General features: G+C 49.8%; 1 protein-coding gene across 21 annotated transcripts in view; it reads right to left on the bottom strand.

Annotated features, from left to right (window-relative positions):
- The window catches only part of SLC39A11 (solute carrier family 39 member 11), a 371,868-nt gene that overhangs the window by 281,221 nt on the left and 63,204 nt on the right, over positions 1-27,443 (bottom strand). For 4 of the 21 annotated variants that reach the window (XM_081581321.1, XM_081581312.1, XM_081581313.1 and 1 more), the window contains exon 1: positions 2,233-2,305. The exons of 7 other annotated variants lie outside the window; for them this stretch is intronic. Coding sequence is in view for 2 of the 14 variants with exons in the window: in XM_081581302.1 (XP_081437428.1) it covers positions 8,517-8,679 (163 nt within the window). In the remaining 12 variants the exon portion in view is untranslated. Of the gene's footprint in view, positions 1-2,232; positions 2,306-5,884; positions 5,993-6,904; positions 6,955-8,516; positions 8,680-10,609; positions 10,675-12,132; positions 12,195-15,033; positions 15,129-27,443 lie in introns of those variants that run through there. 10 more of the 21 variants (XM_081581323.1, XM_081581314.1, XM_081581311.1 and 7 more) reach the window with 7 other exon arrangements.

Consider the following 27,443-nt stretch of genomic DNA (forward strand, 5'->3'; position numbering starts at 1 on the left):
ACCAAGAAACCTCAGCACAAAACAGAATCACTGGACTCAGCCTGGGTCCCCACAGTCTAAGTGGAGTTCAGGAGAATGACTGCACCAAATAAAGAAAAAAACATCATTAGGAAAAAACCCACCTCTTTACATATGGCATCTTGTTAAGGTGCTCTAAAGACAATGGTTTGTGCTTCTAAACTAAGACATTCGGATCATTACACCGATCTTTGTAGATACAAATTTCAAACAGAATTTACAAAGAAAAGCACACAGCTAGCATCCTCTCTGTACTTATCACCCAAGACAGGTCATAACAACACCAACAACAAAAAAAAAACAACTTTTTTTTTCAGCATTGAATGTGCCTTTTAGCAACTACAGAAAAGAAAACCATTTACATTCACCAAACAGCCAAAGTCAATGTGGGTTCTGTGGGCTGGCAAACAAGGGAGGTTGTGGGTGTTCCTGGGGGCTAGTGGGAGGCGAAAACACTCTTCCAAGACTCTATTTACGCCTGGGCACCCTGAGATGTAAGAAAAAGAGACAGAGAGAAGGCCAAGACCACCGTCCTTGCCATCCCAATAGCAGCGGATCTATCACTGGGGATGCCAGCCAGTGATCCTCACAGAAGTTTCTTCCTTGCTGTTTTAAATCCTCACGACTCAGGGACTTCTCTGCTGGTCCAGTGGCTAAGACTGCACTCCCAGTGCAGGCAACCCGGGTTCAATCCCTGGTCAGGGAACTAGATCCCACACGCCACAACTAAGAGTTCTCATACGGCAACCAAAGTTCCCGCACGCCGCTTCAACGAAGATCGCGGATCCCACGTGCTGCCACTAAGACCCTGGTGCAGCCAAAATGAATAAATATTAAAAAAAAAAAAAACAAAAAACCCTCACTACTCTAAGGATGGTCCCAGAACCAGCAGTGCTGGGCCCCCTTAGGAGCTAAGTTAGAAATGCAGAATTTCAGGTACCACCCCAGACTTGCTGAATCAGAATTAATATTTTATAGGAGCTTCCCAGGTGGCTCTGTGGTAAAGAATCTGCCGTCAATGCAGGACGATCCCCTGGAGAAGGAAATGGCAACCCACTCCAGGATTCTTGCCTGGGAAATCCCACGGACAGAGGAGTCTGGTGGGCTACTGTCCATGGAGTCGCAAAGAGTCGGACACAGCTGAGCCAGGGAGCATGCACGCTCACAGCACCGCACAGAGTTCCACGGGGGGTGGACGTAAGAGTGGAGAGCACGGACCTAAAACTGGAAGAACTCCTACAAGACAGAGAGCCTGGAAAGTGAGCTCTCCTGCCCTGCAAGGGATCAGCAGGGCCACCGCACGCAGACCCAAGAGAGCAGAAAGCTTTTGTTCAGGAGGCAGGACAGGAGTGACTTGAGAACAGGGAAGGTCAGTCCCACTTCTGCAGTGGGGCTCAGACTTCCCAGGAGCTGATATTAAATCATAAGCCCGGGCCCCTCTGCGGGAGGGAAGATGATTCTCTGCCTGCTCCAGCTTGAAAGATGCCAGCACCTCCCCACACACAGCAGGGCAGGGCTCCTGGCGGATAGAAGATTTCTGTCTTTTCTCTCCCTTTTAAACCTGTTACCCCACTTCCAAGAGTCAGCTTCAAGAGGCTGACAGAAAAGCTGCACAGGTGTTAAGGAGCGCTTCATGAAACCTGCATGCCTGCCCTGACTCCGAGACTGGAACTGAGCAAAGGGATTCGGTTTGGGCGTCTGTGACTGTGGAAAACGGTCTCTAATACCTGGCTACTCAAAGCGTGGTAGGACCTGCCGACCTGAGGGTTGATGAGAAAGGCACCTCCTCAGGTCTGCCGCACCTTAACCAGATTCCCAGTCAAGTTCGAGGGGTCCTGCTGACCCTCAGAGCCAGGGGGAGGGGACTTGGGGCAGCTGGACTTGTAACCAGGTCTGCTCCTGGGGGTACCCCCTCCACATGCCCACTGGGAAGCGCTGAATGAAAAGGATCTTGGGGGACCACCGCCAACAGAAGGTCAACATCCGCCAGCTCGCCCTGGAGAGGGGCAGGGGGAGTGCTCCCAGCACCCCTCCCCCTCCTCTGTCACCTGCCAAGGCCGCCCTGCTTCTCCTCCGACCCCCTCCTCTCCAGGGACACCTCCTTCCAAACTGCATGTGGCTGCCCTTCCAGGCCCCGCGCTCGGCTCCTGGTGGCCCCAGACCCCGGGCCTCCAGCCCCACCGAAGGCGCCGAAGGAGAGAAGAGCCGACTCACTTCGGTGCCCTCTCAAGCCCCCTCTCCACTTCCATCAGCCCCGCAGCCGCTGCTGGTTCTCCGGCTCCAGTCCGGAGTCACTTCCTGCTTCCCTCCGGGCACACGTGTCCCGGCCACCAAGCTCCGCCCCGCCCGCTGAAACTGGCAGATCCGGCAGGGCAATCAATTCTCTGGTTCACAGCCTCTGCGGGCTCGGGAAGACACCGGGGAGGGTAGAACTGAGCGCTGCACAACCCTCGGCAACCTTCCAGGAAGCCCCAGAAACCCAAGGAAACAACACCCTGCAACGCGCCTAATGTCAGTTATGTTGCTGCATTCTGGCAGTGTCCTGGGTGAGCAACAGGGCATGCGACCTGCAATCTCCCACCATCGGCGTCATTCTCTAGGTCAAGGGTCCTCAAATTACTGCATCCAATGGAATCACCCCCAGAGACATCAAAACGCAGACTGCCCGGCACCCTCAGCTTCTGGTTCTGGAAGCCTGTGCAAAGGTTTTCTGTTCTGAACTAGTTGCTGTTGGTGCTCTCATCCTAGAGCCCCTCGTTGAGAACCACTGCTTTGCTCTCCTGGCCTTCTAGAAAAGGACCAGAGGGTGGGATTGCTAGGTCTAGCCAAAAATAAAGAGGGGATATCCAGTTAAACTTGAATGTTAGGTAAACAACAAGTAATTTTTGAGAGAAGCCTGGCGTGCTGCAGTCCATGGGGTTGCAAAAAGTCGGATATGACTTAGTGACTGAACACACAGCACATATCCTGTGTATTCCTTCTCCAAGCAACTCACTATTATCTGGGACATACTTCTGCTAAAAGCGTATTTCACATTTGCTGCTTATCTGAAATCCAGGTGTAACCGCGCATCATATTACATCTGATGACCCAACCAGGGAGTAACCAGAAACGCTGCCCATAATCACAGTGGCCACTGACCAGAGGATCCGATAGGAGCAGCCCTCTCTTGTCCAGAGAAGTCAGTCATGGACACTGGTGACTACACCATATCCAGGCCCTGGGCCAGGAGGGGAAGATGGCATGGTGACCGTAGGTGGTCTCTGCCCTCAGGCGATTCTTAGACACAGAGGAGAGCCAGACCAGCTATCCCAGCTCAGGCTGCCGTAAGAGAACGCCAGACTGGGTGGCTTAAACACTGGACATCTGTCGTCTTACACTTCTGGAGGCTGCAAGTCCAAGACCAGTTCAAGACCAAGTGCTGATGCGTGCCTGGTGAGGGCTCTCTTGCTGGTGTGCAGACGGCTGCCCCTCACTGTGTGCTCACATGGCCTTTTCCTGGTGCACACGGGAAGGAAGGGAGATGGACACATCCGTCTCTCTCTTCCTCCCTCCCCCCTCCCTCCTTCCCTCTCTGTTTCCCTTACAAGGTATTCCAGCCTTTGGAGTCAGGAGGAAGCCCCACACAGCACATGGGTTTCCATGGATAAATCCCATATTCCTCTGAGAGTCAGTACCCACCTTCCCGTCCCGGGTCTGTGAATAATCAATCACCCTGTGCTCCCAACAAGCGACTGAAAAGGGAACAAAGTGCCCACCCCCCAGCCGGGCCCCCACCCCCGGCAGCCTGGAGGGTCGTCATCCTGGAGCTCCACTCCTTCCTTCATTTATATTATATTATATTCATTTATCGGAGAAGGCAATGGCACCCCACTCCAGTACTCTTGCCTGGAAAATCCCATGGACGGAGGAGCCTGGTAGGCTGCAGTCCATGGGGTCGCTAAGAGTCGGACAGGACTGAGCGACTTCACTTTCACTTTTCACTTTCGTGCATTGGAGAAGGAAATGGCAACCCACTCCAGTGTTCTTGCCTGGAGAATCCCAGGGATGGGGGAGCCTGGTGGGCTGCCGTCTATGGGGTCGAACAGAGTCGGACATGACTGAAGCGACTTAGCAGCAGCAGTAGCAGCATATTCATTTATATTATATTATATATACTATTGGGCTTCCCTGGTGGCTCAGTCGGTAAAGAATCTGCTTAAAATGTGGGAGACCTGGGTTTGATCCCTGGGTGGGGAATATTGCCTGGAGAAGGTCATGGCAACCCACTCCAGTATTCTTGCCTGGAGAATCCCATGGACAGAGGAGCCTGGCAGGCTACACTCCCTGGGGTCACAAAGTGTCAGGCATGACTGAGCACCTAACACTTTCACTTATATACATATATTACATATTTCATATATATGCATATATTTCATGAGCCTTTGCTTGCTCTGCTGGGCCCCAGCACACGGAGATCAGCCATGCATATGTAGGGTGGCCTCGCTCAGCCCCTCTGGCCTCTCATTTCTTTCCCTTTCCTGAAGTCTGACCACTGACGCGTCAGGAGGACTAAGATAAGCCCCTGAGCCTGGGGCGCTGGTTCTTTCAAAGTGTGGATGGAAAACTGGATTGAACTGGCGCTGGTATGTGAAGGGATTAAGGAAGTGAAAGTAACAGGCAGTTCAAAGAAGTGCTATTAAAGTATCAGGGGTTTTTTGGTTGCTCTTTTAGGGGATTTTCTAAGTACACCCCACTCATATATCCAGAATTCATCCATTTTGCCAAAAATAATAGCTCTGACTCATCATCTTGCCTTGACCATGGACTTCATCTCCCCGATGAAGGAAGCGTTAGTGTCAGTCACTCAGTTCTGCCCGACTCTTTGCGACTCCATGAACTGCAGCCCGCCAGGCTCCTCTGTCTATGGGATTTTCCAGACAAGAACATTGGTGTGGGTTACCATTGCCTCCTCCAGGGGATCTTCCTGACCAAGGATCAAACCCATATCTCCTGTGTCTCCTGCACTCCAGGTGAATTCTTTAACCGCTGAGTCATCAGGTTCCAGACCATCCTCCAAAGAACAGTCTAAGTAGTTTTTTAGAGACAGAAGTCCAACCCTCAGAGGGCTCCTTGTGCCCTTGGAGGGAAACTCCAGCTGCCTCCCTCCACCTAGGAAGCCCTACGTGACCTGGGTCTGCTCACCTTTGACCCACCTCTGCCCCTCCCTCACTCTGCTTTGGCCAGCAGCTCTGCCTTCTCCTGGAATAGTGTGCTTATTTACTCCTGCCTCAGGGCCTTTGCACATGCTGTTTCCTTGAGCACACCGCCTGGAGCCTCCGCCTGGAGCACTTGTCTTCAGGTCTTCACCTGGCTGGGTCCCTCCTGTCATTTGGGTCTCAGTTCAAGTGTGACCCCCACAAAGAGGCCTTCCTTCAATGCCCTCTGTGATACAGCCCTTCGAAGCCCTTCTGCATCATCTTCACGGTGCTCCTCACTCTCAGGCATTCTTATTTATTCAGGTGAGTTTCATGAGAGCGGGACCTTGTCGCCCATCTGCACAGCTGTGTCTCCAGTGCAAGGCACATGGTACATGTTCAGTATTTAGTGAATATTGGATGAGTTGTCCAGATACAGAAGTGTTATTCACTGGCTACATTTTACATATTAAAGACCTTCCTGAGAGTTACTGATACCAAGCAGGGCATTGTGGGGCGCTCCTGTGCACAAGGCCTTTCCGTGTCCCCCATATCTTACAGGAAACAGCCTTCATTCAGCCTCCATGACCTTCCCTGAGTTCCAGTGGGCAGATTCAAGCAGTTGCTAATCAGGGAAGGGAGGGGATGCGAGACCAGCGAGAACTGTTTCCCTATCAACGGATACATACCACAATATTTTTGAGCTGTTCTGGCAGACACTGAAACCCCTCCAGGTGGGAGAAGTTAACGATTAACAGTGGTATGCTGCCCACCAGCATGCAGACCCCAGACCAGCCGGAACCTGAAGTCTGAGGATGCTGATGATGCAGACTCCCACTGAGCTCACCACCAACCCGTCAGAAGAATGTCCATCTGCTGACCATGTCGTCTTTGAACCATTACTATAAAACTTCTCACTGTCTTCTCCAAGTGGGGACACACAGGCTTGAGGGTCTTGCCCTGCCGTGGCCCCCTTTGCCTGGCAAAGCAATGAAGCTATTCTTTTCTATTTCACCCCAAAACTCTGTCTCTGAGATTTGATTCAGCACCGGTGTACAGAGAGGTTGAGCTTCTGGCATCCTTATGAGAAAACAGCATTTGTGTACCAGATCACCCAGTCCTAGTGTGATCACAAGTCGACAATATCTCACCACAAGTAGACAGTATCCTCCAGAGGCTCTCGGCCAAGGGCAGTTTTGCCCCCCGGGGGGGTACGTTAGCAAATGGGAGGAGACTAGCGGGCAGAGAGCAGAGACGCTCCTGCTCATCCATCAGCACCCGGGACAACCCCCACAACAGAGAATTATCTGACCCAGAACAGCAACAGTGCCAAGACTGAGACGCCCCAGTGTAATCCCATAAAATAAATCTTAGTACGGAGTGATGATAAAACTCACTCCTTAAAATTTAGCGAGCCCTTCAAGAAGCATCCAGCTTCAGTTAAGGCACTAGTCAGCATTTGATTCACCCTAAAATGCAGGAAAGACAAGAACCAACTGCCCAGACAATCTTTACATTCCAGTCACTGCAAAGATACACCTTCAGGGACTTCCCTGGTGGTCCACTGGTTAAGACTCTGCACTGCCAATGCAGATTAGGAGGGCAGATTCAATCCCTCCTCAGGGAATTAAGGTCCCACATGTTCCATGGCAAGGTGAGAAAAAATTTTTTTTAATTTAATTGAAAAAAAAAGAATAAAAAAATTACACCTACCATCAAACTTCCTAGGCGCTCAATTCCCTCAACTCTTCTGGGTTCTGATTATTTAAGGTTCTGATGTCAGGACACTGTGACATCACAGGGCTTCCTAAATAGAAACGCCTGGGATGGCTTTGGTAATGAGTCCCTGGCAGGTGGAATAGGCCTGGTTGTTCCTGCTCTCCAGTATGACTGATAAGCTGACAAAGAGGAGATTCCAACCCGCCTTTTATCTAAGCACCAGCCAAAGGAGCCGACAGCGACCTAATGCCACTTTTCTGAACCTGGCACAGGGAAGAGCTGCCTTTGAGGGCTTGGTTGGGGAACGAGTAAGCAAGCATGACACCTTTCTCACCTTTGTTCAGATGATCGATTCTGAACCCGCACCAGCTAGCCTGGAGGGAGGGTATAAAAACATAAGTTCTCTAAATGTCCGTCAACAGATGAATGGCTAGAGAAGACGTGGTATATGCACACAATGGACCATTACTTAGCTATAAAAAAAGAGTGAAATAATGCCATTTGCAGGAACATGGATGGATTTAGAGATTATCATACTAGGTGAACTAAATCAGGCAAAGAAAGGCAAATATCTGATCTTGCCTATATGTGGAAGGGCTTCCCTGATGACTCACTGGTAAAGGTGCCAATGCAGGAGATGTGGGTTTGATCCCTGGATTGGGAACATCCCCTGGAGAAGTAAATGGCAACCCACTCCAGCATTCTTGCCTGGGAAATCCCATGGACAGAGGAGCCTGGTGGGCTACAGTCCATGGGGTTACAAAAGACTGAGCAACTCAACAACACAAATATGTGGAATCTTAAAAAATGGTACAGGTGAACTCATTTACAAAACAGAAACAGCCTCACAGACACAGAAAACAAACTTATGGTTACCAAAGAGGAAAGGGGAGGGGAGGAATAAACGGGGAGTTTGGGTTTAACATATACACACTACTGTATACAAAATATATAACCAAGGGCTACTGTATCGCATAGGGGACTATATTCAGTATCTTGTAATAACCTATCATGGAAAAGAATATGAAAAAGAATAGATTTATGTATATGTATAACTGAATCACTTTGCTATATATCTAAAGCTGACAACACTGTAAATCAACTATACTTCAATTTAAAAATAAATAAATTTTAAAAAGGCAATAACATTTCAAAAGAGGAAGAAAAAAGAAAAGTATAGGTTCTACGGATTTTATACAAACCTAGTATTGGGAGAGAAGTTTCCAGTATCGGGAGAGATATTTAAAACGCAAACCCGAGCCTGCTCAATTGCCAGCTTAATAAAATATGGAATTATTACATAACAAGCACCACTGATTAAATACGAAATCAACTCTGTCCCTGAGATGATAACTGGCATAAATCCGTTTTCCATCTTTTCCACATTGGGTTTAAACAACTCTCCTGGCATCTCACAAGTAATCCTATGGAACTGAATTTTGGTTTATTGAGTGGAATCACTAAACAAGTAAATTCTGCTTTAAGCCTGCTCCTTCAGAGCTGAATGGATCACAGAACAGCCTGCTGGTTCATTCGGTCACCCAGCAAACGTCTGCTGCACACCTGCTCTGTGACAGGCACTTCTGAGGACTGGATACACACCAGCGAAGGAGACGGAGAACAGCTGTGCCCTCACGATGCTGCCAGGCCCGACGTCGCAGGCACTGCCTTGAATGCGTGTTATAAACGAAGGCTGACGGGACTTCCCTGGTGGTCCAGTGGCTAAGACTCCGTGCTCCCAATGCAGAGGACCCAGGTTCGATCCCTGGAAAAGGAACTTTCCAGATTAGATCCCACATGCCACAGCTAAGAGTCTGCATGCCACAACTAAGATCTGGTGCAGCCAAATAAACAGACACATAATTTAACAAAAAAGAATGCTGCTTTCTTTAAAAAAAAAAAAAAAGAAAGAAAGAAAAAGAAGGAAGGAAGGAAACCAGTGTACCAGTATCTGGGATTTCCTTTTTTTCCAGGGGTCTATGAAATGGTTACAAATTGAAAAAAACATATTGGATTTTGGTTCCTCCCCCCCCCAAAAAAAAACCTGCAGAAATTTCAATTAATAAGTGCTTAACGAAATGTCTCCACTCCAGTACTCTTGCCTGGAAAATCCCATGAACAGAGGAGCCTGGTAGGCTGCAGTCCATGGGGTCGCTAAGAGTCGGGCACGACTGAGCGACTTCACTTTCACTTTTCACTTTTGTGCATTGGAGAAGGAAATGGCAACCCACTCCAGTGTTCTTGCCTGGAGAATCCCAGGGACGGGGGAGCCTGGTGGGCTGCCGTCTATGGGGTCGCACAGAGTCGGACACGACTGCAGTGACTTAGCAGCAGCAGCAGCAACGAAATGTATATAAAACCTTGTTAATTGTTGACTTTGGTATTCATAAAAATTTAATTACATTCGAAAAAGAATCTGAGGCTTAGCTTTACTCCCTTCAAGAGAATCCTTAAGTAGGCACAACAATGGCCAAGAAATCACAGTCAGTGAGAAATCAAATAAGCTTCTAGCCAAATCACTTCAAAAGCAAAATTATTTTTACAAACTTTTTGATTATTTTATGGTGGGTGTGGGGTGGGGGTACTTAATGTGAAATGTGGGAGCATTTTAATATGCCTGGTACAATCATCCAGGATCCTGAGAGGCCCCAGGGGCTGGGGAGGGAGCCAGGATTCCAAGAAGCTTTATTCCTCTCTCCAGGGGGAACAGAAACGAAACTCATTTCGTGTGGATTTGCTGTAGATCGCGGAGGGCTGGTGGTAGGGACAAGCATAGGGCTGGGTGAACCTATTCAGAAAGGATGGTGTTTTCCTACGGTGAGCATAACCCCCGCGGAATGGAACAAGCAGGAAGGAAGGAAGGAAGGCAGAGGGGAGCAAAGAGAGGAGCAGGAAGGCGGGCCAGGGGCGGGGGGGACAGAGTCGCCTCTCTGCCAGTGGCCACTGCCTCAACCTAAGACGGAGGTTTCCTAACTCAGTTTCCACTTTTGGACTTCTACTGGGTGAACTGGTTTTTTGTTTTGCTGTTGTTTAGTCGCTAAGTCGTGTCTGACTTTTGCAACCCCTCGGACTGTATCCCGCCAGGCTCCTCTGTCCAGGGGATTTTCTCAGACAAGAATACTGGAGTGGGCTGTCATTTCCTTCTCCAGGGGATCTTCCTGACAGAGGGATCGAACCCAGGTCTCCTGCATTGCAGGCGGATTCTTCACCGCTGAGCCACCAGGGAAGCCGTCAGGTCGCACGCGAGGCCACACCGTAACATTCAGTGCCAGGAAGAACCTCTGAGAGCCTCTGGCCCCGGCCTCTCGCTTCACAGATGGCTGCGGAGACAAGGAGCTGGAACCCACCTCTCCCATCGGCCCCCTTTCCGCCGCGCTCCAGACCATTGTGAGTCCCTAATCCTCCCGGGCTGTTGGGTTAGAGTCACAGCTTTCTGGCTCAGCCATGAAAACGATTATTGTCAGCGAGACTATGGGGAAACAGGTCAGAATACCGGAGCGAACAAAAATATTTCGAGCACTTTCCAGGCGGAACCAGTAACAAACAACCCACACTCCCAATCCGCGTCTAAGACATCCTGCAAGAAAGAGGGATGGATGTTACAGTCATTTTCATGGTGAGACAGACTTCTACTACTATGAATATTTAAAAATACTATGTCACTGACAATTCACAGATTCACCCTGGCCTTTTACCCTAAGTTGTTGTCATTGGTGAGGTTTACAGTCTTGCCACATATTCTGGAAATGTCAGCCGGGACCTGCAACAGATAATACAGACAGAAAGCCTTACACAGAAAAGGTACTCAAAAAAAAAAAAAATCACCTGTCTAATTAAATGGAATGATGAAGCCATGCAAATTGCCCTGGACCCTCTGTTCCCAATAATGAGGTGGATCCATCAATGTGACTTCTCAGGAACTCTTTTAATAACATAATTTAAAATATGAGGAAGAAGAAGATATTGATCATTCTAATGACCAAAAAAAAGGACAGGTCAACAAATTACAGAATATAAATGCAGCAGACTTTTAGGCAGTTAGTAAAAATGGTAAATTCAGACTTTCCTGGTGGTTCAGTGGTTAAGACTCCCCACTTCCAATGCAGGGGGTGTGGGTTCAATCCCTGGTAGGCAAACTAAAATCTTAAATTGTGCCTGGTAGCAAGGCCAAGAAATTTTCCTTAAAAGATGATAAACACCGTAACAGCACAGGAAATAATATGGTGATTAGGAAATGATACGGTGCTTTGTGAAAGAAGCTGTATAGAGAAATATATGCCATCTGTGGGACGTCCCTGGTGGTCCAATGGCTAAGACTCCAGGTTCCCGATGCAGAGAGGGCCCGGTTTTGATGCTTTAGTCAAGGAACTGGATCCTCTATGCTGCATCTAAGAGTTCACATGTCCCAAGTAACACCTGGTACAGGCAAATAAACACATGAAATTTAAAAAGGAAAAATATACACGGCAGAAAACATGCAAGAAACAGAAAAACTAGAATTCATACAAATTAAAGTAGTTGGGTGATGAGACTGTAGAGCTTTTCCCCCTTTCTATAACGTTATGTTCCTTTTATCATTTAAACACATTTTAAGAAGATGTAAAAGAAAGGGAATATAGAAAAAAGGCTCGTGGAGCTGAAATAGTAAGTCTTAAGGTCAGCAGTGAGACCCAATCTAGGTTTTCCTAACTCTCTGCACAAGCCTCTCAGTCAATCAAGTGGACACTGTGCTTATATACAAACCACCTGGAGGCTCTGGACAGCCAGATTCCTTTGAAAGTTTCCACGATTTGTCTTCATCAATCATTTCCCATGGATTTTCTCCACCTCATTAGTTCCCCCACAGGCCAGCTGCAGGGTGAGCCTGTCCGCACATGACGAGAACCAGAGGCCCTGGGACGCCCCCCCACTCCCTCCCAGAGCCCGGGGACTGCCTGTCGCCACCAGGCAGGGCTGTCACCCTGAAGGTCACGTCTCCTGCCTTGCAGACCACAGACAGATGGCTGGCGGGGCCTTGGCTCGGACACATGTGAGCCCCGAGGTGCTGCAGACGCGGGGGCCCCTGCCACCCACCAGAGGCCCTGCCTCGGACAGTCTTAGACGCTCCCTCGCTCCTCCCGGGAGACCACGTGCTGAGGGCAGAGCATCCACGTCTAAAGCTCCTTTTCTCCTCCATCCCGACCCAGAAGGGCACACGGTTCAGGGCCCTGACACGTACCCAGCTGCTGTCAAGCTGCCACACGACAGTTGGACATTAGAATGTTGCCTCCGGAGATGCCTGCTTCCGGGGTGGAGAGGGCTACAGTGAGTTCTTCCAGAACCTTCCGTGGCCACAGTGGGGAAGCACTCTAGTCGGTCTGAACACCAACATCTACTCTGGGCTCATTACACCAAGCATGGCTGACCTAGTCTGTAACCATCCCCGTGCTCTCTCTAAGCCCCTGGTACTTCGTCTCCAGCCACACTCCCCTCCAAAAAGGAATTTCAAAGCACTGAGTCCAACAGAGCTTCAGATCAACATGAGATACCAGGCTATAGAACTGAGAGGCCGTCACTCCAACCAAAAGCAAAGAGATTGGATGTGAGCTTGCTTTTGCGCTTCCCTGGTAGCTCAGATGGTAAAGAAACCATCTGGAATGCAGGAGACAGAGGTTCGATCCCTGAGTCTGGAAGATCCTCGGAGAAGGAAATGGCAACCCACTCCAGTATTCTAGTCTGGATAATTCCATGGACAGAGGAGCCTGGCAGGCTACAGTCAGTCCATGGGGTCACAACTGGGCGACTAACACTTTTTCACTTTGCCTTGTTCAAGTTTGGGATACATTAGCAATGGGTGGTGGTGCTCAGTCGTGTCTGACTCTTAGCGACCCCCATGGACTGTTGCCCACCAAGCGCCTCTCTCCATGGAATTTTCCAAGCAAGAACACTGGAGTGTATTGCCATTTCCTCCTCCAGGGGATCTTCCTGACCCAGGGATTGAACCTGAGTCTCTTGCATCTCCTACATTGGCAGGCAGATTCTTTACCACTGCACTACCTGGGCAGTCCATTTTAACAGCAGATAAAAACACGACTCAACAGTCCCTTCAAGCTCAGGAAGCTAGAGCTGGGAATTGCAGCTGCAGGAGTGAGGAATATGTGAAACACATAGTCCTTGACTCTAAGAAGCCAGGAAAACAACAAATAAATCCACACAAAATAATTAACTATGTGAGCAGCTCCCAACCCTGGTCTACTGTGGGTACCAATCCGGTTTTCAGCCCTAAAGGGAATGATGGTGACTGAGTACCCTCCCTCTGGTGAACAGAGAAGACACAATAAATATTTGTTGAGTAAATGAGATGTAACCTGCATTTTTTAAAGACTTTTAATTTTTATAGAGCACGCTCCCAGGCAAGACTTCTAGAATGCCATCTCACAACACCTTTAAGCACTAAATTAAAGAAGTTAAGTGCAGCTGCTGTTCCAGAAGGCTGGTGAGACTGGAGGTGACAGGCCTGGCATGGGACTTGCAGAAGAGCCCACCCCGAGATGGTCTCTTCCCCCAAAATGCTCATTCATTCTCTTCTCTTGAGGATGCTTCCCCATCTTTGAACCCTTCTGGGACCAGACTGTGGCACTTCTCTGGTGGCTTAGGCGGTAAAGAATCTACCCGCAATGCAGGAGACATGGGTTGGGAAGACCCCCTGGAGAAGACATTGGCAACCCCTTCCAGTATTATTACCTGGGAAATCCCACGGACAGAGGAGCCTGGTGGGCTACGGTCCATGGGGTCACAAAGAGTCAGACACGACTGAGCAACTGACACACACGGTGGTGACTACTCAGCTGGAAACCAGTGCCACACCAATTAAATGCAGAGAGTCTTACAAGGGAGACCATTAAGGGCTGGGAGACTGAAGGCGGGATCCCACAGAACAGTGAAGGACGTTATGGGACAGACAGAGAGGAAAGGAGAAGGCATTTACTTTTCTTCTGCTGATTCATGCTGCTTGCAGGATCTCAGTTCCCCTACCAGGGATCGAACCTTCGCACCCCACATTGGAAGCACAGACTCTTAACCACTGGACGGCTGGGGAAGTCCCAGAGAAGACACTCTTGATGGGATACTGCTTTAAACAAAGACCCAGAGACAGAAACTAGGGGGAACGTTCAGCCATTGAAAGTCGCTCCATCATGTCCAACTCTTTGCGACCCCATGGACTATACAGTCCACGGAATTCTCCAGGCCAGAATACTGGAGCAGGTAGCCGTTCCCTTCTCCAGGGGATCTTCCAACCCAGGAATCGAACTGGGGTTGCCTGCAATGCAGGCGGAATCCTTACCAACTGAGCTATCAAGGAAGGCCTATGTTCGGCCAACTACATGGAAATGCGCTGAGTCACAGCAGGGAGGGTTTAGACACAGATTCCACTCGAAATCATCTGCAAAGTCTCATCAACACGGACCCTACACCCCTACACCCCATGGTAGACTTTAATTCTATAAAACCTTAGACCTTAAAAAAAATGAGTCATACAGAAATTCCTTGGTGGTTCAGTGGTTAGGACTCAGCACTTTCACTGCGGTGGCCTGGGTTCAATCCCTGGTTGGGGAAATAAGATTCCACAAGCCACTTGGTGCAGCCCAAAAAAGAAAAAAAGAAATGAGTCATATATTTGTCACTCATTAGGAATATAAACAACTCAAGAGTCTGGAAACATCTCACAGTTTTTTCCTACCCACCACAAAACTTATTTCCTTGGGGGCAAAACCCTTGAGAACTGTGTGCTTTTAATCCATCAGTCTTGTCTGACTCTTTGTGACCCTTTGGACTTTAGCCCCTCAGGTTCCTCTGTCCACGGGAATTTTCAGGCAAGTACACGGGAGCGGGTTACCATTTCCTCCTCCAGGGGGTCACCATTTCCTCCTCCAGGGGGTCGTCCTGACCCAGGGACCAAACCGGTACCTCCTGTGTCTCCTGCATTTGCAGGGGGATTCTTCACCTGCTGAGCATTCAGTCAGGAAATGCTGGAAGTTTTAGAGTCGTGGAGTGGCCTGGGAAAAGGTGGGGAAGAATCTGGAAGCAGGGGTAACAAGGATGGGAGGAAGAAAAAAATAGGACGTTCGGGGAACCGTACGATTCACAGGGAGAGAAGTACAATCCTCCTGGTAGCACAAAATGCAGCCCATCATTAGGAGGCGGCGTTTCCTGACATCACACTTGCTTCCATTCCTGAAACAGAGGAGGAACTAACATAACTAAATAAAAGGCTTCCCTTGGGACTTGCCAGGTGGTCCAGTGGTTAAGAACCCACCTTCCATTGCAGAGGACACAGGTTCCATCCCTGGTCTGGAACCAAGTTCCCACATGCCTTGGGGCAACTTAAGTGCTGTAGAGCCCTTGTGTTGCAATTGAGACTCGACACAGCCAAATAAATAAGTAAAAAGGCTTTCCTGGAGTCCCCACGGCAGGGAAATCAGAGCCTTCCTCATTAAAGGAAATTTGCAAATCCAACCCCCCCCTTTCCTGGGGCTACAGTGGGGCTCACAGGGTGACCAACCATCCAGGTCTCAAAGGGCTGATGGATTCCTTGGATGAAACACTTTGGTTTCTTTTCTTTTTTTTGCAAGTGAAATATATTTATCAGCCCACTTAATAATGCTTTTCGACATTTAAGAAACTGTTTCTGTGCAGTCCTATACCAAAACACATTTACACATACACACTGCCTGCACTGTCAGAACAGTCTAAGCGAGAACCAAGCAGGGTCCACTGAGGGCTCCGTGGCATCCCCTACTAACAGGAAATTATTTTAAAATATAACAGGGATTGACACATACACATCACCATATGTAAGATACACAACCAACAAGGACCTGCTGCACAGCACAGGGAACTCGACTCAAAGTAGAGTTTCAAAGTCTACTCAGTAGTAGACTTTGGGCTTTAACTGGAACAGTTCTGGGCAAACCAACGTGAGTGGGTCTCTGCACACACACAGCTCACATGACGGAAAGCTGACTCTTCTGCACAGAGCTCTGCTGGAAACTTCCCATCACCCAGACCGAATGGTAGCTATCATAATCCCTGTCCCTCAGCAACTTTAGGAACACCGAAGGTCAAGGTCATGCCTTGCTACCCTGTCAGTGACCTAGGACTTTGCAGCCAGGGCTCCACCTTGCAGTGCCCGGGGGATGAGCCTGGTGGAGACGCGGAATCTCAGGCCCCGCCCCGACCTGCGGAATCAGAACCCATACGTAACAGGATCCCCGGACATCTCCAGACACTCTCACATCCCAGGAGCAGGAAGCTTGCTTACGCAGTCCGTGGGTCTGTGCATATGCCAAACCTTTTATCTTTTCAGCATCAGAGTGTGTGTGTGTGTGTGTGTGTGTGTGTGCGCTCAGTCGCTTCTGTCACGTCCGACTCTTTGCAGCCCTATGGACTGTAGCCTGCCAGGCTCCTCTGTCCGCGGGATTCTCCAGGCAAGAATACTGGAGTGGGTTACCATGCTCTCCTCCAGGGGACCTTTCCGACCCAGGGACTGAACCTGGGTCTCCTGCACTGCAGGTGGAATCTTTACTGCCAAGTCACCAGGGAAGCCCCAATATCAGGAGAGACTATCCAAAAGTGGTATCAACCAAATCACAGCTTTTTATTATCAGCAATAGCATTCCACTGCAGGAAGCCCACCGTGGATCCTGCTTCAAGGCTCATTTTACTTTCTCTCTTCAGTCTCTCCTCCAGATTTCAAGGAAGAGCCTACATGTAAAGCAATTATCCTCCAATTAAAAAATAAATTTAAAAAATTTAAAAAGAAAGAGCCTACAACAGGCCGGAACAACATCTTCGATCCAGTGGTTGCTGGGTTCATCAGGCAGCCCTTCCTCCACTGCATCACGGTTCATATTTTGTGCCAGACGATTCCTTTTTTTTTTTAATTTTTAAATTTTTTCTCTTTCGGCTATGCCACCAGCATGTGGGATCTTAGTTCCCCGACCAGCCTTCGAACCTGAGTCCCCTGCATTGGAAGTGCGGAGTCTTAGTCACCAGGGGCCGGGGAAGCCCCACATGTCAGATCATTCCATGCTGGGGTGTCCAGCCCCTGGGAGGAGGTCCAGCAGCATCCCTGGCCTCAGGGCACTGGATGCCAGGAGCAGTCCCCTCCCAGCTGTCATGACCAGTAATGTCTCCTAAGGGGCAACAACGGCCCCCAGCTGAAAATCATCTGAGACAAAGAGGAGACACTCTTGGGGCAACGAGAACCAAAGGGAGATATTAGGGCGCTTCTGCCTGCCAGGGAACACGTTCAAGTCTCGGAAACTAGGCCAGGCTGATCCCTGGAGGCTCCTGGAGAGAACCAGCTGGGTGCCCCAAGGCCCACGCCACGTCCAGGGCGACCGCTGACTGCAGCGACACTAATGAAGACGAACAGCCCCGCTGCCCCAGGCTCGGGCAGCCTGGCCCTCCACTCAGAGCTGCTCTTTATTACCATTTAACCGCAGAGACGAGGAAGGCCTTTCTGCTTTTTATTAGAGTGCCATGCTGAATGACATCAGATGCTTGGTAACAGCACCGCTTAAGAAAAGAAGAGAGAGAGAGAAAAAAAAAAGAAAGACTGGGTAGTTTACATCTGAATCACCAGAGTAAACCATCTGGGTGAATCTTCAGCCCCAGTAACAAGGGCTGAGACCCTGGCACTGGTAGCTCCATCCCCTACCCTGGGCTGTGCTGTCCACTCTCTGAGTGACCCCAGGAAACGTGGGGACAGGGGAGAAGCTCCCACCCCTACCTCCAGGCCCACCTGAGCCGTGCCCTCCCTCAAGAAACACAGAGAAGGTTCATGACTCTATTTTGTTGATATGACGATGAGTGAGGGCAGAGGGGATGAATTTCGAGATTGGGATTGACATATATACACTATTGATACTGTGCATAAAACTGATGGGGCTTCCCTGGTGGCTCAGTGGTAAAGAACCCGCCTGCCAACGCAGGAGACTGGGGTTCGATCCCTGGGTCAGGAAGATCCCCTGGAAGAGGGCATGGCAACCCACTCCAGTATTCTTGCCTGGACAATCCCCATGAACAGGGGAGCCTGACGGGCTACTGCCCATGGGGTCGAAAAGAGTCAGACACGACTTAGCAACTGAACAATAACAACATAAGCAGCAACTAGGGAGAATCTACTCTACAGCACAGGGAACTGTCCTCAAGGCTCCGTGGTGACGTAAACGGGAAGGAAATCCAAAAAGCCAGGATAGATGCACATGCATAGCTGAGACACTCTTCTCTGCACCCGAAGCTAACACAACACTGTAAAGCAACTATATTCCAACAAAAATTTTTAAAGGAGAAGAAGATGCAGGAAGCAGCACCCCACCTGCAAAAGGGCCTCTGGGAAATCCGACTCATCTCACAGTGTAACAGTTCCTGACACTCACGGGGAAGGTGGGGAGCAGCCGTGACAGCCCCATCGGGCTCAGGCATAAGGTTCTCCGTAGGGTCTTGGATGTTGGGAAGAAGCAGAGGGGGCTCTTTTGGCCCCTGGGAGATAGATGATCACGGAGCATGGGTGAGGAGGGGGGAAGTAACATTCCTGAAGGAGGCAGAGGGGGCCAGTCCTACATCCACACTGAAGGTGTGGTCCCTGGACCAGCAACAGCACCCTTCATTCCTTGAAAGGAATGCAGATTCTCAGGCCCCACCCCAGCCCGACTGAACCAGAGCCCTGGGGATGGGCGTCCAGCAGCCTGGGATTCCCCCAGCTCTCCAGGGCATCTGACGATGCCGGGGAAGCGCTCCTCTACATTTCTGGTTTAAATCAAGAGAGTAGCACCAATAGTTTTTCTTTCTTTTATGGATTCTTGTAAGGAATACTACACCAGCAACACGCTAGATGAGGACTAAACTGTACAAGAAAAAAAGATGCTGCCTAAATACACTGACCTGAAGAGCCAGATATGAAGAAGTTTCATAAAACGGTGCTTCTTACAGTTATCTTTAATTATATTCCCTTATATCTATTTATAACATATCTATTTATGTGTATATATATATCTATATCTTCCTTCAGGGCTTCCCTGGTGGCTCAGCAGTAAAGAATCCATCTCTCAATGCAGGAACCATGGGTTCGATCCCTGGGTTGGGAAGATCCCCTGGAGAAGGAAATGGCTACCCACTCCAGTATTCTTGCCTGGAGAATTCCATGCCCAAAGAAACCTGGCGGGCTACAGTCCAGGGCAGGGTTGCAAAAGAGTTGGACATGAGAGGGGACTAAACAACAACATATTTTCCTTTATGCGTATGTAATAACAGAAAACAAAGAATAGATGTGTTCTTTTAATAAGTAAAACTTAAACAATCTCTAAGTCTAATTAAGCTAGTCATATAGTTTGGGGCAGTATCTTTTTCTTTCTCGGTGGTTCACAAAATAGCGCCTCCTAGGGTTAACGGAGTCTTTGATTCAATAAAATGCATATTCTCTTAGCTCATGTTGCTTGGTCTAACCAAAATCTCTTGTGATACAGTTGAATCCTTTTCTTCAGCAAGATAGACTGTAGTTAGTCACTATGTTCAATACAGGGATGTGTCCTGCACTCAGTGATGATGAATGAGCATTTTCTCAGCTTTATTTTCCTTCGAGAGGCTCTTCCTCTGGACCCTACATCAGTCGCAAGCCTCCTGGCATCACTGTGACCTTCCTCAGATGCTCCTCATCAATTACAAAGCATCTGCATGAAAGTATGGGGTACACTGCCAGGCTGCGCTGGACATCTGGACAACAGCTGCACACTGCTTGCAGAGGCCGGCTCCAACCCTTGAAAATGAATTCAGGGTATCTGCGAGGGCTTTCCTGGTGGCTCAGAGATAAAGAATCCGCTTGCAAAGCAGGAGACAAGTGTTGAATTTCTAGCTCAGGAAGATCCTGTGGAGGAGGGCATGGCAAACCACTCCAGCCTTCTCGCCTGGAGAATCCCATGGACAGAGGAGCCTGGCGGGCTACAGTCCAGGGGCCGCAAAGAGTCGGACACAATGGAAGCAACTGAGCAAGCGAGGTTACCTCCGAGGGCCTGTGAATGCAGAGACAGAGCATGCTCTCCGCCCTGGCACCCCAGAATTCTCAAGGAAGGCAGCGGGCACATCAGCACGAGAAGCAGCCCTCGGGGACACGCAGGCTGCCGGCCCGCAGCCTCTGGACCTTTCGATCAGAGTTCTCTCTCGGGGCCTGTGTAAGCTCTGAGGTCCTTCGGTAATCCAGCAGGAATTGACTAGAGGCTAAAATAATTGCTTCACAGTCAGATAAAAACAAGCCAGAGGGAAACAGGACAGGAGCCTGGTGGCTGACTTGTCACACAGAGCGGCAGTGGGCTGAGGCCTCTGGAAGCAAGCCGGGCCGGGGAAGAGAGACAGGCCCTTCTTTTCCTTTGGGCGTCGGAGACTTAGAAGGTTGAGCTGCAAAAATGGCCTTAAGGAAGCATCGGTACACTCAGAGGTGATGGTTCAACGCTGGCTGATCGAAAGAGACATGGATAAGGTTGTGGATCTTGGGATCAGCATAAGAAAACTTAAATATCTTGCAACATGCAATTTCTTTGTCTTCACTTGTGGAGGGAGTGGAGCGGAGGGGTGGTCATAGTGCTGTGTTTGGTGGGCGGTGTCTTTGCTATGAGAACGAAAGCTCCAAAGCAGAGTATTCAGCCTTGAATCACCGCCCCCAAAGAAATGAACCTGCACTGGAAGTGGCTCAGAAATAAATCTGCGGAATTTACCGATGAATCCATTGGTTCAAAGCCCTCCTTCTAGCTTAGACCGCCCTGGAGAATGTGTCTAAATTACATACAATAGCTAACACGTCACCTTTCACGAGGTCACATTTTACATCCTGAACCCTCCCTGATCATCACATCAACTGATGACGCTGGTGGCTAATACCACGCCCATTTAACAGATAGAGAGATGGGGGCACGCCCCCACACCAAGGACCACAGCGTCTACACTGGCAAGGTCTTCTGATTGAGGACACTTGCCTGGGGACACGGCTGGGGGAAGCACGGCCACCAGTCCTTCCCTGTGTCAGGGCAGAGTCACAGTGGAAAATCACCTCCTTGGCTTATCTAAGTCAGCGGCTGAACCTAATCAGTGGTCCTCTGCTGAGCTGGGGATGTGGCACACCAGATATAACAGAAGCATCCCCTATAGCATTCCCTGCGGCGGACATGTGGCCTCTTCTTGAACCCCACCTGTGACAGGGACCAGCCTAGGGAAGGTGGTACATCTCCCCCCATAGCGTTTCCTCCCAGCAAGTCCAGCCTGGTCTCTGGCACCTCCTACATCTCTTTCCTGTGACCTACGGGCAGCATTCAGGTTATCCCAACTCTTCCCTCTTCCAGCTTAAATAAGGGTGTTTCCCACTGTCCTCCTGATGACCGGGGCCAGGTCCCTCCCCACCCACGCGGTCCCCTTGGGTGTGGCTGGGCTGAGCGCGCGCACACTTTCAGAGAGCTCCAGGCCCGCCCGCTTGGGCCACAAAGTTCCATGCACGCAGCCTCTGCGTCTTCTTCGTTTTACCTCATCCTTTTCCAGTTTGGAAAATACCAAAAACAATTAAAAAGGAAAAAATCACCCCATATGTTTATGCATATATGTTTATACACGTACCTGTGTACATGTGTGTATATATGTATGTGTACCCCACTCCAGTATTCTTGGGCTTCCCTGATGGCTCAGACAGTAAAGAATCCATCTGGAGTGCAGATGGGTCTGGAAGATCCCCTGGAGAAGGGAAAGGCTACCCACTCCAGTGTTCTGGCCTGGAGAATTCCATGGACAGAGGAGCCTGACGGGCTACAGTTCTTGGGGTTGCAGAGTCGGACATGACTGAGCAACTAAGCATAGCACAGCACATGTATGTATATACAAACACCCATATACACATATACATATGTACGTGTGTGTGTGTGTGTATATATATATATGTACATATATATATATATATAGGTGTGTATATGTGAAGATTCGGGTTCAATGCCTGGGTCAGGAAGATCCCTGGAGAAGGAAATGGCAACCCACTCCAGTCTTCTTGCCTAGGAAATCCCACGGACAGAGGAGTCTTGTGGGCTACAGTCCAAGAGGTCACGAAAGAGCTGGACACAACTGAGCAGCTAAACAACAACAACGTGTGCTAATGTACCAGTGTGTCCCAGAGAAGCATGGGGTTCGGCGGCTGAGGGCGTGAGCCCTCTTACGACGGCGCCTCTATTTCCCCACCCGTAAAACAGGAGACTCAGAGCTGCCGGGAGGCAGAAACAGTACAGGTAAAGCACTCAGCACAGACCCGAGCCCCCTCTTTACTTTTTTTAAGTTTTTTAAAAAGACGCTTACTTAAAATTTATTTTTACTTATTTACTTTTTGGCCACGCCACACAGCATGTGGGATCTTAGTTCCCCGACCAGGGATGGAACCCACGACCCCTGGGATGGAAGCTTGGAGTCTTAAGCGCTGGACCACCAGGGAAGTCCCAGCCCCCACTCTTGAAATGAAAGCTAGTTTGAAGAATGCCATGTGTTCTGTGTAGCCCCTTCCCTCTCTCACACATCTAACCACCACTTCCCCTTTTGATTTACTGCTCCTCGGTGCCCTTTTGTCTTTCTCCCGAATCCTCTTGATCTCCTGACCACACTCTTTTTTTCTTATCCTGACAGCACATCCTTTTATTTTAATTGAAGTAGAGTTGATTTACAATGTTGTGTTGGTTTCTGCTGTACAGCAATGTGATTCACTTATATATACATACACACACACACACACACACATTTATATATATTCCTTTCATATTCTTTTCCAGTATGGCTTATCACAGGATATGGAATATAGCTCCCTGTGTTATACAGTAGGACCTTTCTGTTTATCCATTTTATATCTACTAACCCCATACTCCCAATGCATCCCCCCTCAGCCCCTACCTCTTGGCAACCTCAAGGCTGTTCTCTATGTCTGTGAGTCTGTTTCTGTTTCACAGATAAGGTCGCTTGTGTCATGTTTTAGATTCCACATAAGCCATGTCATGTGATAACTGTCTTCTCTTTCTGACTTGTTTGGCTTAGTGCGATCATCTCTAGGTCTGTCCATGGAGATCCTGGCAGCCCATCTTTATGCACAGGTCCCCTTCCCTCTGTTTGGATCCATACCTGCCTGGGATGTTGCACCCGTGGGCAGCTCTCAAGCCCACCCAGCTTCCAAGCATCAGGCCCACTTGGTGAATGTCTTGTTAAAATCCCAGAACATCTACCAGCCAACGAAACCAATGGAGAAAACTGATGTATAACCCAAGGCAGCTTCTCTGAGGCACACAAACCATCTACAGTATAATCTACTCCGATAACACACCCTGGGACTGGCAGTAAACTAACAAGCCTCGGTTTAAAGTCTTTTCTTTCTTTACTATTCGGAAAACACGGTCAAAAGTGAACGTCCCTGGTCTTTTGCCATAATCTCCCTTACTTGTGTTCTTCCAAAACCTTCGTGTGCACGCTCAGTCGTGTCCAGGGACTACAGCCATGGACTACAGCCCACCAGGCTCCTCTGTCCATGGATTATCCAGGCAAGAATACTGGAGTGGGTTACCAGTTCCTTCTCCAGGGAATCTTCCCGACCCAGGGATCGAACCCGAATCTCCTGCATCCCCTGCATTGGTAGGCAGAATCTTTACCACTGAGGTGAAAGTCCTTCAGTCGTGTCCGACTCTTTGTGACCCCATGGACTATATAGTCCATGGAATTCTCCAGGCCAGAACACTGGAGTGGGTAGCCTTTCCCTTCTCCAGGGGATCTTCCCAACCCAGGGATTGCACCCAGGTCTCCTGCATTGCAGGCGGACTCTTTACCAGCTGAACCACAGGGGAAGCCCCTTTACCACTGAGTCACCTGGGAAATGCCATTCTTCCAAAATCCTACAGCAAATCCCTTCAAATTGCATCCACAATTCTCTGGGCCAGGAGCATAGATGTTCAGTCATGCCAGCCAGAATTTGTTTTATTCCTTGGTGATTTCTGGAAATGACTTAATCCCCCTCTCCAAAACCCACACCTGAGCCTGCACTTCCATAGGCAAAGATTTGAACCTATTGCCACCCAAGTGCTAACCCCCAACCCCAAATCCAGAGCCCAGAGGCAAAAGGCAACACATGCGTGAGTGCGTGCGTGTGTCTGTGTTCACCCACTTCAGTTGTGTCCAACTCTTTGTAACCCTATGGACTGTAGGCTTCCAGGCTCCTCTGTCCATAGGATTCTCCAGGCAAGAATAATGGAGTGGATTGCCATGCCCTGCTGGTTGGGATCTTCCCAACCCAGGCATTGAACCCATGTCTCCAGCATCTCCTGCACTGAAGGTGGATTCTTTACCCACTGAACCACCAGGGACACCCCAACAGCAACACAATTAGCCACAAACACCCAAAAGAACAGGCTCTGCCAGTGAGGAGGCTGGCATTGGAATTGAACAGGACCGAAGCTGCTTCATGACGATTTTTCTGCTGGGTGCAGTGACCTTTCGTTCTATGTTTATTTGGAAATGACCTTTAAGCAGCAATCAACAAAAATGAAATGCTTCAAAGGAATAAATTAGATAATGCAGATGTTCCCCAGTGGTAAGTTATGCCCAAGGAATATGAGGGAGCAGAAAAGCAGCTTTGCCCTGGGAAGCCACCATCCCGTCTGTTCATTAGTCTAATAAGTGAATACAGAGTTCTCGCAACCCTTGTCAATCAGACCACCGAGGACTTGAAGCCAGGCTGACCCGGGCAGGAAACATGATTATTTCCAGAATGGAACCCAAACGACCAGTTGACATTTCAGTTTCATTCTGTTTGGAGCAGAGGGACCTGTGTTACTTGGATGCCCAGTAAGTGACGTGCCATCTTCCGGGGAAAAAACATCCCAAAGGTCTGGGCCAGGTGGCATCTTGGCGAGCTCTGCCAGGCCCCATCCGAGTCTCATTTCAGTGGAAGACGTCATTCTCTTACATTAATGGACTCATTACTGAGCATCTAATGAACAGCGGGCTCTTCAGGAAGTGCTGGAGAGGCTTAAAGGCTAGAGAGAACGCAGCCCCTCGAGGTCAAGGCCACGGGAGACAACCGGGCTCCGGGCCCAGGAGACAGGACCCCCTCCACCAGACACGGTTCTCCTCTTGTACTGTGCCTGCTCCGTTCTTTCTCCCCCACCACCCCGTTCTGTTCCTTCTTTCTTATACCAAACCCTAACAATGACGGCAGTCTAGCAATCATCAAATGGTGAGCCTTGGAGTTTAAAGGATCACTCACTCTGAAACAGCAGAAGTATCTGAAAAGAGAAGCTCAGAACCATATACTCCGGCTTCCTCTGCATCTGATGGGGGAATCCGAGGGACTTCCTTAGTGGTCCAGGGGCTAAGACTCCACGCTCCCAAAGCAGGGGTCCTGGGTTCAATTCCTGGTCAGGGAGGTAGATCCACATGTCCCAACTTAAAGAGTTGGTATTTCAGCTCCCACCTCTACCCCCACTTCGAGGACAGTCCAGTCCCACCTCCACTTTTAAGAAGGACCGAGGGAGGTCCTTAGCCGCAACTAAAGGTCCCACATGCTACAGTAAAGCTTGATGCCCCTGTGAGCTGCAACTGAGACCCGGTGGAGCCAAATAAACAACATTTTTTAAGAGAGAGAGAGAGAATCCTAGAAATCTTCTGAACTGCAATCCCAGGACAAACACCCCTTCCCTCCTCTGGGGGATTCACCAGGGGGATCTCTTGAGGAGAACCCACCGAGGGAGAAGGGTCTCCCACATCCCCTGGCCACCTCTCCTGGCTCACAACACCTGTCAGCGTCTCCAAGCAAAGGCCGCCTCCCTAAAGGGCCTCCACGGGGCAAATGTGAAGTCAGATCCTACCCTCACCCCCACCCCAAGGATAGCCATGTCCCTCCTCCACTTTTAGGAAGGAAGAGGGAGGTCACAGCCTCAAGACACATCCACCAGGGGACCCTCCAGGGGTCACAGAGGGAGCCAGGCAGCCCGGAGCGGGCAGGGCTTTGGGACTGCAGGAGAACTGACCATGTCAATTCTCCTTGGTTCAAGGTGATGTCTGGGGGTCGTGGGGGCTTCCCTGGTGGCTCGGTGGTGAAGAATCCACCTGTAATGCAGGAGACCTGGGTTTGATCCCTGGGTCGGGAAGATCCCTGGGAGAAGGCAATGGCAATCCACTCCAGTCTTCTTGCTTGGAGAATCCCATGGACAGAGGAGCCTGGGGGGCTGCAGTCCTTGGGATCGCGAAGAGTTGGACATGACTGAGCAACTAACACACACTCACACATACATGGGCGCTGGGATTGTGTGAGGAGGGCGAGGGCTTTTCAAGATTCGGAAGGGGAGAGAGAGAGTGCCTGGGCCCAGCCGGGAGGGGAAGGGACAGGACAGACACTGCAGCGCCTGCAGCGGTCAGACAGCACCTGGAAGTCCCGGCCCAACCCACGCGCTGCATTTCCCACCAGCTCGCCAGGAACGTCGGGTCCCCGCTCTGCTTCTTGTAAACGGACGGACCCTGAGTAACCCTCAAGCGACAAACATCTGTGATCCGTGCCTGAGTGCTAAGTCACTTCAGTCGTGTCTGACTCTCTGCGAGCCCACCAGGCTCCTCTGTCTATGGAATTCTCCAGGCAAGAATACTGGAGCGGGTTGCCATTCTCTTCTCCTGGGTGTCCTTCTGACCCAGGGATCGAACTCGCATCTACTGCGTCTCCTGCATTGGCAGGCGGGTTCTTTACCACGAGCGCCACCTGGGAAGCCCTATCTGTGATCCAAAACCATTGAAAACAGGTGCTCAAACTGAAGTGGAGCTGGACCCTACAGCCCCCTGTCCCCGTGTCCTCCTTCTGCCCTTTTTCTGTGGAAAAACTTCAGCTAAACAATACCTTTAATCAGAAAAGTGAGAAAATGAAGGAGCAAAGGACAAGAGTCCAACGAGACCAAGGAGTAACAGTGGAGTCGTTAAGCAAAGTCAAGGACCTACAGTTCTTCTTCAAGGCCCGAGATAATATTCTGAGCCACATCCTATGAGCTCTTAGAGACGCCGAAACGCCCCCCAGCTGGAGAAGGTAACCACGTGATGACCAGACTGCAGCTGTGACGTGAGCTGTCACAGTTCCGAGAGCCGGCCTCAGAGAGATGGAAACAAACTGGCCCTGGAGCTGAGGATTAACCGGACTTAAAACAATGAAAGTGACACCGGCCAGACCACTGATGACTCTCAGAGCTGACGGTGCTGCTTCTGCATGTAGCCCCCGCCCTCTGTCCATGAAACCTCTTGCCCCCTGATTGTCAGTGCGGGGAGTTTAGCGGGATGGGGAGTCAGCCTTTGGACAGTTGTCCACCCTCTCCCCAGCCAATAAAGCAAACTTTCCTTTCCACCAACCCTGCCTCTTTACCAGCTTTTGAGCAGCAAGCAACCGGACCCCTCTTTCAGGAACAAAACCAATCCTGTGCACCCAAGTTCACAGCAGCGCTACTCACAGTAACCAAA

The sequence above is a fragment of the Giraffa tippelskirchi genome, chromosome 3 (assembly GCF_054371585.1).
Source record: "Giraffa tippelskirchi isolate mGirTip1 chromosome 3, T2T-mGirTip1v1.2.pri, whole genome shotgun sequence".
NCBI classification, from domain to species: Eukaryota; Metazoa; Chordata; class Mammalia; order Artiodactyla; family Giraffidae; genus Giraffa; species Giraffa tippelskirchi.